The sequence below is a fragment of the Lutra lutra genome, chromosome 3 (genome assembly GCF_902655055.1).
Source record: "Lutra lutra chromosome 3, mLutLut1.2, whole genome shotgun sequence".
In the NCBI taxonomy this organism is placed as follows: Eukaryota; Metazoa; Chordata; class Mammalia; order Carnivora; family Mustelidae; genus Lutra; species Lutra lutra.
In genome coordinates, this window is record NC_062280.1 from 123433702 (window position 1) to 123451352 (window position 17651).

General features: G+C 37.3%; 1 protein-coding gene across 1 annotated transcript in view; it reads right to left on the reverse strand.

Moving 5' to 3' along the window:
• Nucleotides 1-17651, reverse strand: part of LOC125096203 (phospholipid-transporting ATPase IB-like) — a 220820-nt gene that overhangs the window by 37101 nt on the left and 166068 nt on the right. The window contains 1 exon segment of the mRNA XM_047722951.1: nt 1293-1354. Coding sequence (XP_047578907.1) covers nt 1293-1354 — 62 coding nt within the window.

Genomic DNA, 17651 nt, shown 5'->3' on the forward strand with positions numbered 1-17651 from the left:
TCCAAATAAGTAAGAAACTACTATCTAACCACACTTGATGTTTGGGCCTATATAATATCGAGTTAAAACTACACCCAGTAACAGGAAATAATAAAGACAACCAGCTAAAGTGAAAAGAGGCAATATGCCAATACATTGCTTCTTACGTAGAAGCAAACATGGGGAAAAATGGTTTTTAGTTTTCTTGTTCCAAAATACGTTGTTAAACGAAAAGGAATAACATGCAGAGGAATATGTTTCTACTTCCATGCCAAAGGGATAACATAAATTAAATATACATCTATAATTTTTTATAATTATGAGCAAGAAACTAGTGGCAGACACAAAACTCAGAAGCCATAAAGTAAAATATCAATAAATGTAACCACATAAAACTAATAGGAAGAATATATGCATGACAGAAATGTCACAAAAGGTGAAAATGTAAAACTGGGAATATATTTTTGTAATAAACATGAGAAAAAAATTAATATCCTTAACATATAAATATCTGTGAATAATTAGTAATAAAAAGACCAGCAAACTAATAGGACTGCTAAAGTAATTCAACAAGCCTTCACAAAAGAAGAAATGAAAGTGTTTTCTCACTTCATGCAAATATGTTTTTCTTCAAGGCAAAAACTATGATAGAATACAATTTTACCACTCGATCAGAAAGCGTGATAAGAGTACCTACCACCCACAGGGGTTTGGGGAAACTGATATTCTCGTAACTAGATGTTATAAGAATAACCTCTTTGGGAGATAATTTAGTAATGATTTTCAAAGTTTACAATACCCTCTGATCCAGCAATTACACCCCTGGAAACTTATCCTACAGATATACTGACTTGTGGGCATAAAGGATAACCTTTGCAGGATTGTTGGTAATGGCAAAGGACTCCAATCTTAATGTCCACTACTAGGAGACTGGCTAAATAAATAGTGGTGAGTTAGTCACATAAGCAGCCCTGAAAGAATGAAGTAGATATTTATGGGCTGGCTTGAAGCCATCAATAAGGCATATTGTATAGTGAGAAAACAAGATATGGAACGTACCTCCCTACCTGTACAAAAAAAGGGAGGACATAGACATTTGTTAAATGTATTTCATATTTCTAGAAGTTATACATATACGTGTGTATATATACTCCCACACATATACACACAGGCATATACAACCATTGTAATAGTTCCTTCTTGGAAAAGATATTGGAGCATGAGGGAGACTTAAAATCTATGACATCCTTATAATACCTGAATTTTCCAATTAAAAACTAGAAAAAGCAATTGAATCATATGGGTGATCTTACCGTATAAATAAAATTTCCAAGAAACAAGTAGTCTGTAGTGTAACCCCCTTGTAAGACCATATCTGAAAAATGAAAAAGTCATTTTTTTTACCTTTATTGAGTCTGAAACAATAGATTGAAATTTGTTTTTGCTAAAGAAACCCATACTGGCCACCAAAAATGTTTCTCAATTATTGGTCATATTTCCAAATGACAATAATACTTGCTTTGCCTGTCATGATTATGACATTTTTCCATTTCTTACTCTCTCCACAGATATATTAAGCAAAAAATGAGTAAATAAATTGCAAAGAGTACATGAATATGATTATGAGCCCTAGTTTCACATGCATATAAACCATCTGGCAAATTGAAAGTCTGAACAATCTCATGAGTGCTGTTAGAAAACAAGGCGATGATTTTAAGCATTTTATTTTTTTTATTAATTTTTTATTTTTTCAGCATAACAGTATTCATTATTTTTGCACCACACCCAGTGCTCCATGCAATCCGTGCCCTCTACAATACCCACCACCTGGTGCCCCCAACCTCCCACCCCCCACCCCTTCAAAATTCTCAGATCATTTTTCAGAGTCCATAGTCTCTCATGGTCCACCTCCCCTTCCAATTTCCCTCAACTCCCTTCTCCTCTCCATCTCCCCTTGTCCTCCATGCTATTTGTTATGCTCCACAAATCAGTGAAACCATATGATAATTGACTCTCTCTGCTTGACTTATTTCACTCAGCATAATCTCTTCCAGTTCCGTCCATGTTGCTACAAAACTTGGGTATTCATCCTTTCTTTTTTCTTTTTCTTTTTTTTTTTTTTTACAGCTTTATAAACATATATTTTTATCCCCAGGGGTACAGGTCTGCGAATCGCCAGGTTTACACACTTCACAGCACTCACCATAGCATATACCCTCCCCAATATCCATAACCCCTCTCCCCTCTCCCAACCCCCTCCCCCCATCAACCCTCAGTTTGTTTTGTGAGATTAAGAGTCACTTATGGTTTGTCTCCCTCCCAATCCCATCTTGTTTCATTTACTCTTCTCCTACCCCCTCGACCCCCCATGTTGCATCTCCTCTCCCTCATATCAGGGAGATCATATGATAGTTGTCTTTCTCCGATTGACTTATTTCGCTAAGCATGATACCCTCTAGTTCCATCCACGTCGTCGCAAATGGCAAGATTTCATTTCTTTTGATGGCTGCATAGTATTCCATTGTGTATATATACCACATCTTCTTTATCCATTCATCTGTAGATGGACATCTAGGTTCTTTCCATAGTTTGGCTATTGTAGACATTGCTGCTATTAACATTCGGGTGCACGTGCCCCTTCGGATCACTACGTTTGTATCTTTAGGGTAAATACCCAGCAGTGCAATTGCTGGGTCATAGGGTAGTTCTATTTTCAACATTTTGAGGAACCTCCATGCTGTTTTCCAGAGTGGTTGCACCAGCTTGCATTCCCACCAACAGTGTAGGAGGGTTCCCCTTTCTCCGCATCCTCGCCAGCATCTGTCATTTCCTGACTTGTTAATTAAAGCCAAAGTTGGTGGCATCACAATTCCGGACTTCAAGCTCTATTACAAAGCTGTCATCATCAAGACAGCATGGTACTGGCACAAAAACAGACACATAGATCAATGGAACAGAATAGAGAGCCCAGAAATGGACCCTCAACTCTGTGGTCAACTCATCTTCGACAAAGCAGGAAAGAATGTCCAATGGAAAAAAGACAGCCTCTTCAATAAATGGTGTTGGGAAAATTGGACAGCCACATGCAGAAAAATGAAATTGGATCATTTCCTTACACCACACACGAAAATAGACTCAAAATGGATGAAGGATCTCAATGTGAGAAAGGAATCCATCAAAATCCTCGAGGAGAACACAGGCAGCAACCTCTTCGACCTCAGCCGCAGCAACATCTTCCTAGGAACATCACCAAAGGCAAGGGAAGCAAGGGCAAAAATGAACTTTTGGGATTTTATCAAGATCAAAAGCTTTTGCACAGCAAAGGAAACAGTGAACAAAACCAAAAGACAACTGACAGAATGGGAGAAGATATTTACAAATGACATATCAGATAAAGGGCTAGTGTCCAAAATCTATAAAGAACTTAGCAAACTCAACACCCAAAGAACAAATAATCCAATCAAGAAATGGGCAGAGGACATGAACAGACATTTCTGCAAAGAAGACATCCAGATGGCCAACAGACACATGAAAAAGTGCTCCATATCACTCGGCATCAGGGAAATACAAATCAAAACCACCATGAGATATCACCTCACACCAGTCAGAATGGCTAAGATTTTAAGCATTTTAAAAACACACTTTTCACTCTTTTTCTTTTCCAGGATTACTAAAATAACCTAACAGATAATTTAAATTTACAGTGGAATCTCATATTCTCTTATTGCTAAGTCTGCTATAACTTATGAATTTCATTCTGTATAAAGGCTTAAAACTATCTCAAGATTAGGATGATTTTTTCACTTATTTTCACTTTTAAAAAATTCCCAAATATATACTTGTGCTTCTGGTCCTGGTTGATATGGAAATTTGAGGTTGTAAATTCTGGATCCTAATACCAATTCAGAAGCTCACTTACTCCATTTTCTCTTGATTTAGAACCCACTAAAAAACACAAGTCTTGGGGCACCTGGGTGGCTCAGAGGGTTAAGCCTCTGCCTTCGGCTCAGGTCATGATCTCAGGATCCTGGGATCGAGCCCCACATTGGGCTCTCTGCTCAGCTGGGAGCGTGCTTCCTTCTCTGCCTGCCTGCCTCTCTGCCTACTTGTGATCTCTCTTTCTGTCAAATAAAGAAATAAAATCTTAAAAAACAAAAACAAACACAAGTCTCATACCCTTTCTTAAAATTATCTGTAGTGGAATATTAAGGCATCTCATTGAGAGAAACTATAGGTAAATATGTGGACCAGGTTAAACCAGCTAGGGAAGTAACAATCATGAGTCTGGATTGTGTAGAGACCTAACTTGGTGAGTTCTAATGGGAATGGGGTGATAGTATGGATGAGAATAATCTTGTAATTGACTAGAAACAGGGAGAAAACTGAATAGAAAGGCCGTACTGAGTCACGTTGTCCAGACACATATTCACAAAGGGAAGAGAGAAATTATAAGCTTTGTTGGATAAAGGGAAACTTCTGGTTTGCACATGGTGATGTGAAACAAATCCTTTTCCTTCCAGATATTATACTAAATCAATGATGCAAAAAGAGAAAACCTCCACAGAATCTATGTCAGGGAAACTATGAGACAAAACTCCCACAGTCTCAGAAAGCTAATGAGGGCTTCCAAGCAGCAAAGGTGAGCAGAAACTATGCTGGGTGATGATAAAAGCACTGCCGCAAAGTAAGTATCAGGCTGGCCAAGGGCAGCAAACCTCAGAAATATCAGCAAAACTGCTCTCCTTAAAAGAACTTTCTTCCAGTAGCTGGGAAAGAAAAATCTAATTTCTTGAGGAAATGATATAAAAGAAGCAGGCACAACATCCATTAAAAGAGACTACAGGAAAAAATTCTATGTGATGTGTGGTTACTATAAATTTGTCTAATATATGTGTTGGAAATTGGTTTGAAACCAGGGCTCCTGGGTGGCTCAGTCAGTTTAGCATCCCACTCTTGATTTCAGCTCGGGTTATGATCTCAGAGTCATGAGATGGAGCCCCAGGCTGGGCTTTGTGCTCAGCACAGAGTCTGCTTGAGATTCTCTCTCTCCCTCTGCCCCTCCCCCCATTCACACTATAAATTAATTAGTTAATTAATTAAAATAAAACCTTTAAACCAAAGAAAAAGAAAATTGTTTGAAAGCAAATTACTAGAAGAGCACCAAAATTTATTAGATGAAGTATACTCACCAAGGAATTTAAAAAAAAAAAAAAAACCTATTACAACCAGCCAAAAAAGAAATGATTGGTGAAGCCAGAGCAAAAAGACTTTTTTTAAGCATTTGATATATTTAGCTATAGAATTAAAGCAAAAATGAAAAACAATACAGTGCTAGAATGATCAATCTAATTATAATTGTTCAATGCTCAAACAATGTGGGAATGATATAATTTATGTAATATCCAGGGGTACAAGTTAATTAGATGGGAAGTCAAGTAAGTTTGCAGATTTTCTCATCTATAATTGGGAGTCAATAAAGAATATTCAAAGCTAACAATCAAGGAATTACAAGTTTATGTAAAGGTATGCCATGTTCAAGATTATGGGTTGCTAGAGGAAAGGGAAGGGAGATGGAAAGATGGGAAACATATTTTTTTTTATTTTTTTATAAACATATAATATATTTTTATCTCCAGGGGTACAGGTCTGTGAATCGCCAGGTTTACACACTTCGCAGCACTCACCTTAGCACATACCCTCCCCAATGTCCATAACCCTACCCCCCCTCTCCCAACCCCCCTCCCCCCAGCAACCCTCAGTTTGTTTTGTGAGATTACGAGTCACTTATGGTTTATCTCCCTCCCAATCCCATCTTGTTTCATTTATTCTTCTCCTACCCTCTTAACCCCCCATGTTGCATCTCCACTTCCTCATATCAGGGAGATCATATGATAGTTGTCTTTCTCCGATTGACTTATTTCACTAAGCATGATAGATACAAACATAGTGATCTGAAGGGGCACGTGCACCCGAATTTTTATAGCAGCAATGTCTACAATAGCGTAACTGTGGAAAGAACCTAGATGTCCATCAACAGATGAATGGATAAAGAAGATGTGGTATATATACACAATGGAATACTATGCAGCCATCAAAAGAAATGAAATCTTGCCATTTGCGACAACGTGGATGGAACTAGAGGGTATCATGCTTAGGGAAACATAATTTTATCATACTTGGAAACCAATGAATTTCTTCAAAGAAACAGAGCACTGTCTATATAAACTTATAATAAAAAATAAGCTTAAGAAAAAAATTCAGGGGCGCCTGGGTGGCTCAGTGGGTTAAGCCTCTGCCTTCGGCTCAGGTCATGATCTCAGGGTCCTGGGATCGAGCCCTGCATCGGGCTCTCTGCTCAGCAGGGAGCCTGCTTCTCCCCCTCTCTCTCTGCCTGCTTGTGCTCTCTCTCTCTCCGTCAAATAAATAAATAAATCTTTAAAAAAAAAAAAAAGAAAAAAAAAGAAAAAAATTCAAACCTTCCTGAATATGAGAAGTCAACACAGAAAAAACCCACAAAGAAATCCAAGCACATAAAGATTAGAAAAATATATTAAAACAGGAAGTGCAAAGTCAAATGAGATTTCAAACAAAACCCATTTTTAAAAAAATGACTCTCTAATTGTGTCTCAAAAACAAAACCCAATTCTATGCAGTATAAAAACAACAGACCTAAAAAAAAAAAAGTAATTCATAAAGTTTGAAAAGTAAATTACAGGCAATGAAAATACAAATTAAAAGCACAAAAATGATAGTAATATTAAGAAGATACTGAGGCTGAAAAGAACTAAACAAGACAAAGAAGAGAAATTTGTAATGCCAAATGGTACAGTTGCAATGCATATGAAACAACTAGAAATATTGGTGCAACAAATAACAAACATTTCTAAACTATAAATTATGAGAAATCAAAAGGGAAACAAATATGTTAGTAGACTTTAACTTACCTTTCTCAGTACATGACAGACTAACGACAAAAGAAAAAAAATAGCAAGACCAGGACTTTTCCCTCCACCTGTTAAGAAGAAACAGTCATTTCCCTCTTGCTATAATTAATTAGAAAATTGAACAAAACATACAAAATAAATTTTTCAGACACTGGCCAAAAACAGCACAAGACTGTGATCCCTGAGAGAAGGGGAAAGAATTAGGTGAGACCTACCAAAGCCCTGACTTCATAGTTGGAGGCAATTTCTGGTCGTGGCAGAGAGGAAGAACCCAAAGGTGGGTCAACATTTTGAGTGAGTTGATGAGACAGACATTGGACTTTAGAGAGGCCAAGATGGCTGGAATTTGCAGAAGTGAACACTGGAAATGAGGGAACAATGCTAAGAATGAGTTCCAGAAAGTCACATGGGATCCTCATAAGTCTTTGGCTGAATGCCAGTCTGCATACATATACTGAGAAATTTCATAAGGTCACCAAAAAGCAATTTGGAATACCAAATTACCACAGAACTGTAAGTTGAAAATTGCCAGATCTAATACAAAGCTGAGATTTACTCAAATTTCCATGGGCCAAAATAGAGAGACATCATTTAATATATGAAGCATTCAGTAGATATCCAAGAAGAGCTAATGTTTGTATAGGAACTAAATTACTTCTATAGTAAAAGATACTCTAGACTCAAAGAAGTAAAACAGATCTTAGAAGGCTCAAACTATTAGTAGGGAATGTAACTACCTGCCAAAACAAAGTCCAAATATTTAAATGTACACAACAGAAAACATCCAGCAGCATAAAATTCACAATGTCCAGTATCCATTATTAAAGTATGATATATGAAGAAACAATATAAGCATAATCAGGGGAAAATTGGTAATAGAACCAACACAGAAATAACAGACATTTTAGAATTAGCAGAAAAATCTATAAGATAGCTATTTTAAGTATCACAGTTACACTCAGGCATTTGAAAAAATGAGAGAAAGGAAAGATGTAAAGAAGAACTAATTAGAATTTCTAGAGATGTAAGAGTATTAACACATGGAAGGAAAATGTCATTGATTTGATATTAACTGCAAGAGACTGCTAAATAAAAGATCAGTGAACTTAAAGACATGGCAAAAGAAACTAAAAATGAACCAAAAGAGAAAACAAAGATGGTATAAATGAACAGAGAGGTGAGAAAATATCAAGAGTTCCAACAGATGTGTAGTTGGAGTCCCAGAAGAAAAGGAAAAAGACCTCTATGAAAAAGCTAACATCATAATTAATGGTAAAAAGAATGTTTTCCTCCTAGGAGGAAAAAAGCAAAAATGTCCACACTCATTACTTTTATTTAACATTGTTCTGGAGGTCATAGACTCTGCATCAGTGTAAGAAAAAATAAATGAAAGGAACTAAATCTATTTTTATTCATAGACAACATTGTTATATATATATATAGAAAATCCTAATAAAGCAAAAAATAGCTACTAGAACAAATAGTGAATTTAGCAAGGACATGGGATGCAAGTTATTGTAAGAAATAAAATATTTCTATATAGTAATAATAAAAAATTAGAAAATAAGATCTAAAAATCATTTATAGTAGCATTCAAAACTTGAACACTGGTGGATAAGTTTAACAAAAGATGTGCCAAGACCGTACATAAAAAACTCTGAAACATTTCTGAGAGAAATAAAAGACAACTTAAATCATTGGAAATATATACTATGTTTATGAACTGGAAGACTCAGTAATGTTAAAATATCAATTTTCCAATTTTCCTGAAGTTAATCTGTAAATTAAATGCAATTGCAATCTAAATCCCAGTATTTTTAGTTAGAATTTGAAAAGGCTGATTTTTAATAATTCATAATGAAATTCAAAGGACCTAGAATAGCCAATTTTTTTCAGAGAAGTTTTACTACCTGGTTCAGGATTTAAATATGAAGTATAGTTGTCAAGACAATATGGTCCAAGAATAGACATGCAGACAAATGAAATAGACATGTAGATCAGTGAAACAGTTTTCAGATATAGATCCATACAAACAGTCTCAAAGATGTCAACATAATTTCATGGGAAAAGCATAATCTTTTCAATAAAAGGTACTATAACAATTGGATATCAATATGCAAAAAATAAATCTCAACTCTTACATCAAACCATAAACAAAAATTAATACAGATCAGAAACTAAACATAAAACCTAAAAAGAGAAAACTTCTAAGAGAAAACAGCATTAAGTCTTTGTAACCTTGGGGTAGGGCAAAGATTTCTTAGGACAAAAAGAAAAGCATAGACCATGAAAATGTTTCGATAAATTGTACTTAAAATTTAATACTTCTGATTTTAATAATATTAAGAAAATTAGTCAAGGAATAGATTAAGGGAAAAACTTACAATGTACACATGAAAAAGGACTCTTATCTAGAAAGTACTCTTGAAACTCCCTAAGACAATAATTCAATTAAAAAAATGGGCAAAGGACTTTGGAAAAAACTCCCAAGCAAACAATCACATGAGAGAGGGTCTACATCATTAGTCATCAGAAAAATGCAAAATAAAATCATGAAAAACTAGTGTATAAATATTTTAGTGATGTTGTAAATAATTGGTGATACATGATAAAATGGGGTCCACTTAGTCACATTGAATTTCTAATTTAAGATTATCTGATAAGAAACCATCATACAAGTAAAATTACAGTCCCTGGTTTATATATATCCAAGCTGCAAATGGCCTTCCCATACAATGGGCTTCTATGGCAACAGAACATTTCAAGACCTCTTTGTGAGGATCTCATGCCCAGGTCTTGATCCCTGCCCCCATCACCACTCCTATTTTCCTGCCCGAAGAGCCTATACTACCACAGATGTTGGACATTCCCAGCTGCAACTTGCACAACAGCCCCTCAATCTCAGAGAACTCAAAGTGGGTAAAAAATTGTGATATTGAGCAGTCAGTGACACCACTGTAAATAAATTAAGAAGGAAAAATATATCCCAAGTTCTAAATAATTTAATAACCTTTTAGAATAAAATTTTCATTAGCTGTAAATCACTAGAAATAGAATACTATAGAATACAAAGCATAGTAAAACATTAAAAACAATGAGAACATTTTTGAAATATGGAAAATCATCATTCCTTGCCTGTTTGCACTTGTACTAGAGCAGCAATTACCAAACTTGTCTATACTTTGAAATATTCTGGTGAGCTTCGTGAGCTACTGATGCCTGTGGCCTAACCAGAGAGATTGTGATTCAGTTGGTTTGGGAATGGTCTGGGCTTTGGAACTTAAAAAAAAAAAAATTCTTCCACCAATTCTTTTTTTTGTTGTTTTGTTTTGTTTTCCTGGTCAGTGGGATCTTTTATTTCTTTTTTTAATTTCTTTTCAGTGTAACAGTATTCATTGTTTTTGCACCACACCCAGTGCTCCATGCAATACGTGCCCTCCTTAATACCCACCACCTGGCTCCCCCAACCTCCCACCCCCTGCCGTTTCAAAACCTTCAGGTTGTTTTTCAAAGTCCATAGTCTCTCATGGTTCACCTCCCCTTCCAATTTCCCTCAACTCCCTTCTCCTGCCAATTCTAACATACAGACAAGTTTGGGTCTTCCACCAATTCTAACATACAGACAAGTTTGGGAAATGCTGTCGTTAGTAGAAAATGGTAGGGATGATGATCCTCTCTCTACTTATTTTTAAAGTCTTGCATTAACAGATTTCATATGATACAAGTTAAAACATAAAGAACACTATGTAGGTAACATAAACCTGGTCAGTTACATTTAGTATGACACATTTTGGCTGAATTTACAAAGTAGGAACCTAGAAACACTGGTTGTCACTCCACCTGACTTCATAATGGAGAGTGAGAGTTTGTGATGATGTAGTTTGCTTGCTTGTTATGTAGACAATACCTTTAAATTCGAACATGTGTTAAACCTATTAGTGCCCAAATCTCCACCAGGTGTGAGCAGTTAAATAATTCAGTCCCATTAGCTTTTAAGGAAATTGGCAAAGATTATTTAAGTTAGTCCTCTGTCCTACCCAGAAAGCACAAATAATCAGTAATTGCTTATTCCTTATAGAGAATGTGAGGGTGTTGTGTGTGTGTGTGTGTGTGTGTGTGTGTGTGTGTGTGCACGTGCATGCTGGGGGATGTGTTAAATGTCATGAGATTGAAAATTTTCGTGAATCTCAGAGAAAAATGCTAAAAATGAAAGTTTAGAAAATTAGAAAGTTAGAAAAAACAATATAATTTCTATGAAATACTAATTTAGTATTGGTATTTCTGGTTCTGGATTTGCATCATTATTACTACAGTGGTTCAGATCCCATTCTATACTTTGAGGATGATCTATGATCCCCCAAATACATTCTATTTACTATGTAGTGAGCATTCTTTTCTCCAGACTACTTGCTATATTATGAAATTAAGTCTTCATTAACTTTTTTAAACCAGATTTATTGATATAATTTACATACCATTCATCCACACACTTAAAATGTACAGTTCAATGGCTTTTACTATATTAACAGAGTCTTGCAACTATCAGCATAATCAATTTTGGAACACTTTCATTCCTCCCAAAAGAACCCCCAGATCCCTCATCTGTCACTGCCCATCCCTCCATCCCCCTAGTCTTAGGTGAACACTCTTCTACTTTCTGTCTCTATATGTTTGCCTGTTCTGGACATTTCCTATACATAGACTCACACAATATGTGGTCCTTGTGACTGGCTTCTTTCATTTAGTATGTTTTCAAGATTCATCACTGTTGTAGCATGAATAATACTTCATTCCTTTTTTTTTTTTAATTTTTTTTATTTTCAGCATAACAGTATTCATTGTTTTTGCACCACACCCAGTGCTCCATGCAATCCGTGCCCTCTACAATACCCACCACCTGGTGCCCCCAACCTCCCACCCCCTGCCCCTTCAAAATTCTCAGATCGTTTTTCAGAGTCCATAGTCTCTCATGGTCCACCTCCCCTTCCAATTTCCCTCAACTCCCTTCTCCTCTCCATCTCCCCTTGTCCTCCATGCTATTTGTTATGCTCCACAAATAAGCGAAACCATATGATAATTGACTCTCTCTGCTTGACTTATTTCACTCAGCATAATCTCTTCCAGTCCCGTCCATGTTGCTACAAAAGTTGGGTATTCATCCTTTCTGATGGAGGCATAATACTCCATAGTGTTTATTCATTCCTTTTTATTAACACTATTCCATTGTATGGATGTGGCACATATCCACTGTGTATCCATTCATTGAATAATGAACATTTTGGCTGTTATGAATAGTGCTGCTATGTGCACAAATTTTTCTGTGGGTGTATATTTTAATTTCTCTTGGGCATATACCTAACAGTGTAATTGCTAGATAATAGATAACTCAATGCTTAACCATTACAGGAAATGCCGGACTGTTTCCCCAAGCAGCTACGCCATATTACATTTCCAGTCAGCTGTGTATTAGGGCTCCAATTTCCACATCCTTGTCAATATTTATTGCTATCTATCATTTGATTATAGCCATCCTAAGAGACGTGAAGTAGTACCTCATTGTGATTTTAACTCACATTTAATGATTAATGATGTTGAGCATCTTTTCATGTATTTATTAGTTATTTACATATCCTGTGGGGAAAAACATCTCTTCAAATCTTTTGTATGTTTTAAAAATTGGGTCTTTTTGTCTTTGGACTGTTGAGCTGTGAGCATTCTTTGTATAGTCCAGATAGAAATCTTTGTTATAAATATAATGGACAGGGGGGAGGAGTCAAGATGGCGGAGAAGTAGCAGGCTGAGACTACTTCGGGTAGCGGGAGATCAGCTAAATAGCTTATCTAAAGATTGCAAACACCTACAAATCCAACGGGAGATTGAAGAGAAGAAGAACAGCAATTCCAGAAACAGAAAATCAACCACTTTCTGCAAGGTAGGACTGGCGGAGAAGTGAATCCAAAGCGACGGGAAGATAGACCGCAGGGGGGGGGGGGCCGGCTCCCGGCGAGCGGCGGAGCAACGGAGCAAAATCAGGACTTTTAAAAGTCTGTTCCGCTGAGGGACATCGTCCAGAGGCTTAACTGGGGTGAAGCCCAGGCGGGGTAAGCGCGGCCTCAGGTCCCGCAGGGTCGCAGAAGGATCGGGGGTGTCTCAGTGTCGCAGAGCTTACCGGTATTAGAACGGGGAAGCCGGCTGCAGAGACAGAGCCGAGGAGTGACTCTCAGCTCAGGGTTGCCTTGAACTGGTCGCAGGCTCGGTCAGCTCGGAGCGCGGCCGGAGGCCAGGGTGACGGGAGTCATTTGGCGCTGTTCTCTGAGGGCGCACTGAGGAGTGGGGCCCCGGGCTCTCGGCTCCTCCGGGCCAGAGACCGGGAGGCCGCCATCTTTATTCCCGTCCTCCGGACTCTACGGAAAGCGCTCAGGGAACAAAAGCTCCCGAAAGCGAACCCGAACCCGAGCGGATGACTCAGAGCGGCCCCGGGTAAGGGCGGTGCAACTCCGCCTGGGGCAAAGACGCTTGAGAATCACTACAACGGGCCCCTCCCCCAGAAGATCTACGGGAAACCCAGCCAGGACCAAGTTCACCTACCAAGGAGAACGGCGGAATTCCAGAGGAGAAGAAAGCAAAGCATGGAACTCATGGCTTTCTCCCCATGATTTTTTAGCCTTGCAGTTAATTTAATTTTTTTTTCTTTTTCAATTTTTTTTTCTTTTTCTCTTCTTCTGCTAAATTTTTTTTAACTTTTACTGTTTTCTTTTTAATGTTTTTTAAATAGTTTATCTAATATATATATATATTTTTTCCTCTTTTTATATTTTTTCTTTATCGGCTTTCTTTTTTTTAATAGTTTTTTTTTTTCTTTCTTTCTGAACCCCTTTTTATCCCCTTTCTCCGCCCTCACAATTCAGGATCTCTTCTGATTTGGCTAAAGCATATTTTCCTGGGGTTGTTGCACCCTTTTAGTATTTTACTTGCTCCTTCATAAACTCTTATCTGGACAAAATGACAAGGCGGAAAAATTCACAACAAAAAAAAGAACAAGAGGCAATACCAAAGGCTAGGGACCTAATCAATACAGACATTGGTAATATGTCAGATATAGAGTTCAGAATGACGATTCTCAAGGTTCTAGCCGGGCTTGAAAAAGGCATGGAAGATATTAAAGCAACCCTCTCGGGAGATATAAAAGCCCTTTCTGGAGAAATAAAAGAACTAAAATCTAACCAAGTTGAAATCAAAAAAGCTATTAATGAGGTGCAATCAAAAATAGAGGCTCTCACTGCTAGGATAAATGAGGCAGAAGAAAGAATTAGCGATATAGAAGACCAAATGACAGAGAATAAAGAAGCTGAGCAAAAGAGGGACAAACAGCTACTGGACCACGAGGGGAGAATTCGAGAGATAAGTGACACCAGAAGACGAAACAACATTAGAATAATTGGGATTCCAGAAGAAGAGGAAACAGAGAGGGGAGCAGAAGGTATATTGGAGAGAATTATTGGAGAGAATTTCCCCAATATGGCAAAGGGAACAAGCATCAAAATTCAGGAGGTTCAGAGAACCCCCCTCAAGATCAATAAGAATAGGTCTACACCCCGTCACCTAATAGTAAAATTGACAAGTCTTAGTGACAAAGAAAAGATCCTGAAAGCAGCCCAGGAAAAGAAGTCTGTAACGTACAATGGTAAAAATATTAGATTGGCAGCAGACTTATCCACAGAGACCTGGCAGGCCAGAAAGAGCTGGCATGATATATTCAGAGTACTAAACGAGAAAAACATGCAGCCAAGAATACTATATCCAGCTAGGCTATCATTGAAAATAGACGGAGAGATTAAAAGCTTCCAGGACAAACAAAAACTGAAAGAATTTGCAAATACCAAACCAGCTCTACAGGAAATATTGAAAGGGGTCCTCTAAGCAAAGAGAGACCCTCAAAGTAGTAGATCAGAAAGAAACAGAGACAATATACAATAACAGTCACCTTACAGGCAATACAATGGCACTAAATTCATATCTCTCAATACTTACCCTGAATGTTAATGGGCTAAATGCCCCAATCAAAAGACACAGGGTATCAGAATGGATAAAAAAACAAAAACCATCTATATGTTGCCTACAAGAAACTCATCTTACACCCAAAGACACCTCCAGGTTTAAAGTGAGGGGGTGGAAAAGAATTTACCATGCTAATGGACATCAGAAGAAAGCAGGAGTGGCAATCCTTATATCAGATCAATTAGATTTTAAGCCAAAGATTATAATAAGAGATGAGGAAGGACACTATATCATACTCAAAGGAACTGTCCAACAAGAAGATCTAACAATTTTAAATATCTATGCCCCTAACGTGGGAGCAGCCAACTATATAAACCAATTAATAACAAAATCAAAGAAACACATCGACAAGAATACAATAATAGTAGGGGATTTTAACACTCCCCTCACTGAAATGGACAGATCATCCAAGCAAAAGATCAACAAGGAAATCAAAGCCTTAAATGACACACTGGACCAGATGGACATCACAGATCTATTCAGAACATTTCATCCCAAAGCAACAGAATACACATTCTTCTCTAGTGCACATGGAACATTCTCCAGAATAGATCACATTCTTGGTCCTAAATCAAGTCTCAACCGGTATCAAAAGATTGGGATCATTCCCTGCATATTTTCAGACCACAATGCTCTAAAGCTAGAACTCAATCACAAGAGGAAATTTGGAAAGAACCCAAATACATGGAGACTAAACAGCATCCTTCTAAAGAATGAATGGGTCAACCAGGAAATCAAAGAAGAATTGAAAAAATTTATGGAAACAAATGATAATGAAAACACAACAGTTCAGAATCTGTGGGACACAACAAAGGCAGTCCTGAGAGGAAAATATATAGAGGTACAAGCCTTTCTCAAGAAACAAGAAAGGTCTCAGGTACACAACCTAACCCTACACCTAAAGGAGCTGGAGAAAGAACAAGAAAGAAACCCTAAACCCAGCAGGAGAAGAGAAATCATAAAGATCAGAGCAGAAATCAATGAAATAGAAACCAAAAAAACAATAGAACAAATCAACGAAACGAGGAGCTGGTTCTTTGAAAGAATTAATAAGATTGATAAACCCCTGGCCAGACTTATCAAAAAGAAAAGAGAGAGGACCCAAATAAATAAAATCATGAATGAAAGAGGAGAGATCACAACGAACACCAAAGAAATACAGACAATTATAAGAACATACTATGAGCAACTCTACGCCAACAAATTTGACAATCTGGAAGAAATGGATGCATTCCTAGAGACATATAAACTACCACAACTGAACCAGGAAGAAATAGAAAGCCTGAACAGACCCATAACCAGTAAGGAGATTGAAACAGTCATCAAAAATCTCCAAACAAACAAAAGCCCAGGGCCAGACGGCTTCCCGGGGGAATTCTACCAAACATTTAAAGAAGAAATAATTCCTATTCTCCTGAAACTGTTCCAAAAAATAGCAATAGAAGGAAAACTTCCAAACTCATTTTATGAGGCCAGCATCACCTTGATCCCAAAACCAGACAAGGATCCCAACAAAAAAGAGAACTACAGACCAATATCCTTGATGAACACAGATGCGAAAATTCTCGCCAAAATACTAGCCAATAGGATTCAACAGTACATTAAAAGGATTATTCACCACGACCAAGTGGGATTTATTCCAGGGCTGCAAGGCTGGTTCAACATCCGCAAATCAATCAATGTGATACAGCACATTAATAAAAGAAAGAACAAGAACCATATGATACTCTCCATAGATGCTGAAAAAGCATTTGACAAAGTACAGCATCCCTTCCTGATCAAAACTCTTCAAAGTGTAGGGATTGACGGCACATACCTCAATATTATCAAAGCCATCTATGAAAAACCTACCGCAAATATCATTCTCAATGGAGAAAAACTGAAAGCTTTTCCGCTAAGGTCAGGAACACGGCAGGGATGTCCGTTATCACCACTGCTATTCAACATAGTACTAGAAGTCCTAGCCTCAGCAATCAGACAACAAAAGGAAATTAAAGGCATCCAAATCGGCAAAGAAGAAGTCAAACTATCACTCTTCGCAGATGATATGATACTCTATGTGGAAAACCCAAAAGACACCACTCCAAAACTGCTAGAACTTGTACAGGAATTCAGTAAAGTGTCAGGATATAAAATCAATGCACAGAAATCAGTTGCATTTCTCTACACCAACAACAAGACAGAAGAAAGAGAAATTAAGGAGTCCATCCCATTTACAATTGCACCCAAAACTATAAGATACCTAGGAATAAACCTAACCAAAGAGACTAAGAATCTATACTCAGAAAACTATAAAGTACTCATGAAAGAAATTGAGGAAGACACAAAGAAATGGAAAAATGTCCCATGCTCCTGGATTGGAAGAATAAATATTGTGAAAATGTCTATGCTACCTAAAGCAATCTACACATTTAATGCAATTCCTATCAAAGTACCATCCATTTTTTTCAAAGAAATGGAACAAATAATCCTAAAATTTATATGGAACCAGAAAAGACCTCGAATAGCCAAAGGAATATTGAAAAAGAAAGCCAAAGTTGGTGGCATCACAATTCCGGACTTCAAGCTCTATTACAAAGCTGTCATCATCAAGATAGCATGGTACTGGCACAAAAACAGACACATAGATCAATGGAACAGAATAGAGAGCCCAGAAATGGACCCTCAACT